Source organism: Tupaia chinensis, unplaced genomic scaffold, assembly GCF_000334495.1.
Source record: "Tupaia chinensis unplaced genomic scaffold, TupChi_1.0 Scaffold145907_1, whole genome shotgun sequence".
Taxonomy (NCBI): Eukaryota; Metazoa; Chordata; class Mammalia; order Scandentia; family Tupaiidae; genus Tupaia; species Tupaia belangeri.
The window spans coordinates 1779033-1783265 of NW_006205765.1; the positions used below are offsets into that span (position 1 = coordinate 1779033).

Genomic DNA, 4233 nt, shown 5'->3' on the forward strand with positions numbered 1-4233 from the left:
GAAGGAAGGAAGGAAGGAAGGAAGGAAGGAAGGAAGGAAGGAAGGAAGGAAGGGAGGGGAAGAAAGAAAGAAAAAGAAAGAAAGAAATCTGGCCACTCTATAGCCACCACTCTGTAAGAAAGCCCAAGCTAGTCACATGGAGACAGAGACCACAGGAGAGGTGCTGAGACCCTGGACACTAAATGAGGCCTCTTCCACTATCCAGTCCAGCCCCCAGCAGAATGAGTCAGATGAAGGACCAGCAACTCTGCCATAGGAGCAGAACCACCCTGCTGAGTTCTGACACATTCCTGACCTAAAGAATCTTGCAGTGTGGGCCCGTCCCTGTAGCCTAGTGGTTAAGGGAACCAGACCCAGAGGGAGGCTATTTGGTTGGATGCCAAGAGAAATTTGGGGATAGCCTCACTGCCTCTCCCTTTAAGGCTAATTAGAAATGCTAGTGAGGTCATCTTTAATGTTAAATGAAGTTAGTTTTGATGGTAACAAAATCTGGTGGTGTTGGGAACCAGTAGTTAGCGTAATGGCTTTGTCGTTGGACTCCCACGTAGTCGACTGCGGTTCGTGTCCCGGACCCGGTGGCTTAGAACTCAGGCCGGGCGAGTGTGCGTGCGTGCCCAAGATCCCAAGAGGAGAATGGAGGAGAAGGGATTGCGGCATGACCATCCCCCCTGGGGGGTGATTTCTCGCTTTCTGTCTCTCTGTCTCTCTCTGTCTGTCTGGCGAGCGCACGCGCCCTATAGCAAAAACCTCTCAAAAAAAAAAAAAAAAAAGAAGAAGAAGAAGAAATAAACTTAAGAGAAAGAGAGGGCCAGCTAGGTGACATGATGGTGAAGGCAGTTGGAGTCCACATGGCTGACTGTGTGGTTGAACCCCAAACCTAGTAGCTTGAAAAGCATGCCAGGTGTGTGTGCAGGTATGCCCAAAATCCCAAGAAGAGAATGGAAGAGAAGAGATTTTGGTGTGGTCACCCCCCCCCGGGGTGATTTCTCATTTCCTCTCTCCCCTTCCAGCAACCCCCAGGAGCCCTATAGCAAATTTTAAAATAAAATAAAAATGAAAGAGAAAAAAAGCCAAGAAGAGTGCCTAGAAAGAGACATATGGTTGGTCTCCGGGAGAGCTTAACCTGTATGGTGGGTAGAGAGCATACGAACCCGGGTGGTGACCCCTGAAATGCTGCACCTGGCTATCCACCTGCCCATAGAGACCTGCTCCCCCCCAAAACTGGGCCCAGCCCTGTTGGTTTAAATATCTTTATTGATACGAAACTCACCACCTATCCCAGGACCTGCAGTTCCCAGGAGCCCCACATCCAGAGGCCCAGACATTGGTTTTTTGGTTTCTACCTGGAGTCCAGGGGAGGGAAGTTCTGTATAGTCTCCCTGGAAACTCCCAGAGAGCCTTTCAGGGCCTTCGGGCGCCTTGGGCTTTTGTGACTAGGCGTATACCTCCAGACCCCCACTTCACAGATTCCAGAAGTTTGGGAGATGGACTGTCACAGGGACAGGCTGGGCCGGACAGCGCCCCCTGCTGGATCGCAGAGGTGCCACAGGTCCCGAGAAGCAGCTCTGCGCAGTTAGGACCGCCGGGAGGGTCAGAGGCAGAGGCTGAGCTCCTTGCGCACGCGGCAGCGGTGACATTGCACCACGCAGCACCAGTGGAAGCGGCACAGGCAGTTCTCCTCGAGCTGCACGCTCTCCTGGCGGGGGCCCCGTCCGCAGCACAACAGGTCGCAGCCGCTGAGGTCCGGGGCACTGCTGTTGCAGGCGCGGCCGCGCGTGCCCGGAGAGCCTGTGCGCCGGTTCGGGGCGCAGAAATCGGGCGAGTCGGCGGCGTAGAGGAGGTCGGCGCGGCCGGGCGGCTTGAGCGTGCGGACCGCGGGCAGCAGGGCCTTGCCGTCATTGGTGCCCATGACGCGTGAGGCGCCGTGGAAGCGCTCCAGGAGCCGCGCGCCCACCTCGCGGAACGGGGGTAGCTTCTGCCAGCAGGTGCGTAGGGCGCAAGAGCCCGACAGTCCGTGGCACTTGCACTCGGTGCGCATGTATCTCCTCACCGCCTGCGGGGAGCAGAGGCGTGGATGCTGACAGATGAAGGTGCGGAGTGCGGAAGGGCGGGCAGGAGAGGCAGAAAATAAGGTTGGGGATGGGCGGGGCAAAGAGGTGAAAGAAAGGAAAAACAGACAAAATAAGATAAATACAAAGGAGAGCGCGAGTTGGGGAGGAGAAAATCAAGGCAGCAGCTTGGAGAAGAGGAGGAAAAATGGTAAGGATGGAGGAGTAAGAGGAGTCGGGGTTGGGGATCAGTGTGTAGCGCAGAGATGCCAAGGGGTGGCCGAGAAAGCAGAATGGACGTCAGAGATGAGATTCTCCCTGGAGGAAGGGTGAGGATGGTGGCAGCTGTCGAGGCCTGGTCCCACTGCCAACCCAGCCCCTCATTCCTGCCCCTGGGCGTCTGTCTCCCCCCACCCCCCAACTCGCTGACAGGTATGTGGGCCTGTCCGGACATTCCTCTCCAGGCTCCCTACTCCCCGCCTGCTGGTGCCATAAGCCTGAAGCCGAGAGGACATGATATGTGAGTGGAGGTGTCCCTAGAACACCCGAAAACTGAAGCACAGTTGCAGAGGGGCCCACCTGAGCGCATCTGCTAAGAACAGACCCCAGAGCCTCCTCCTTTCTTTGCTATGTGTGTCTGAAGCTGGGGACTGAGATTCACAGCTGCACCAGCTGGGCCTGGAACATCATCTCCGGGAGCCCAGAATCCCAGACTTGTGTGCCCCTCCCCCTCCCTGACGCCTCCCGTCACCCCTTGCTGGAACCGTCTGACCAGGGAGGCTTCTTGCCCCTAAATGACCACAGCTCCAGTCCTCACTGCAGAGGGGAAGGCTGCCATGGTTCTGGGCAAGTGTGAGCTGGTCTGGGTGGCCCGGCAGCTGCGTGGCAAGTGCCCAGCTCGGTACAGCTTTCCTGGCCGCTGCCTGAGTCTCTGCCACCTCACCAGGACCAGCTCCCTGGCCCTCACTGCTCCCTAGCCCCTTTGGAGGCCTCCCTCGCGTCATTCCCCCTGCCCCATTCGCTACCTCCAGACCCCAAACCCTCACTCCAGCTTCCATCATTCTTTCATGCCCGCCTTTGTCTCCCTCCCTGCCCCTGCCCCCAGATTCATCCTATTCCGAGCTCCAACTCCCGGTCCTGTCTCAGAGGTAAACCCTCCCTGCCTTGGGTCCCTAAAGGGTCTCAGTCCTCTTCCTTGAGGGTCAGCCCACTGTGCCACCCCAGTATCAGGCTCTCCCTGACTCCAAGTGACTCCTTCTTCTAAACTGGGCACCTCACCTCCAACGTGCCCATCCTCCCCACCCCACCCCACCCGTCTTCCAAGTGCCCCCCCCGCCCATGCTCACACGTCTGGCACGCTCACACCCCACTCACACCCACCGCTGCACAAACACACGCACTGCACATTTCTGCATACGCTCCGGACACTCTCCTCCGTACGCACCAGCCGGCCCGCCTCGTTGTTGTGCAGTTGCACCAGCGCGCGGATGTCTCCGCGCCCCCGCTTGTGCTGCGCATCCATAAAGAGCCTCGACTTCTCGTCCCCGAAGTCCACGTCGTCACCACAGCCTCCCCATTCCCAGGCGGCACTGCTGTCTGGGGACCCCGCGGGGCCAGGAGGCCGGGGAGTACCCTGCAAGCCGGAGTGCGGGGAGAGGCCGCGGGGCGCCTGGCAACCGCACTGCAACAGCTCGCCCATGGAGCAGGCCTGCGTGACCGCCCGCCGCCGTAATAGCAAACACGAAGGCAGTCTCCCGAATATCTGCGGAAACAGAAAGGGGCAGTTGGCATAGGACCTCAGCTGGGGTCTCTATCGCCTTGGGCTGGGCAGTGGGACGTGCGGGTTGGGATGGGCCTGGGAGACAAGGTCCGCCTTGGGTGCAGATGGGAGGGTCCCTCAGTCCTTCCCATAGACCGCCAGGGAGATGGGGCTTAGGCAGGCTCCACAAACCTTCTCCTCTCTTCCAGGCCCCCAGCGGGCAGAAAGCAGACCCCTGCCCCCCAGGTCCCCTGCCCCCCAGGTCCCCTGCCCACACTGACCTTGCTGCAGGATGCGCCCAAAGGCCTTGCTGTGACTGGAGCAGTTCCAGCGGCGGAAGCGGAACTGGAACTGGCACTCTCGCACCCCAAGTCGGGCACCCCGGGCTAGCTCTGCCACCACTTCCGGCTCAGCCCGGCAGCACTC

At 59.2% G+C, this 4233-nt stretch overlaps 1 protein-coding gene across 1 annotated transcript; it reads right to left on the bottom strand.

Annotated features, from left to right (window-relative positions):
- Positions 1-1234: 1234 nt before the first annotated feature.
- On the bottom strand, positions 1235-4230 carry WNT6 (Wnt family member 6; the record flags this gene model as incomplete). Its single annotated transcript, XM_027768349.1, is given in 4 exon segments — positions 1235-2053; positions 3493-3766; positions 3768-3810; positions 4089-4230. Coding segments are annotated over 4 exon segments (921 nt in total), but the record flags the coding sequence as incomplete, so codon positions are not given.
- Positions 4231-4233: the final 3 nt, after the last annotated feature.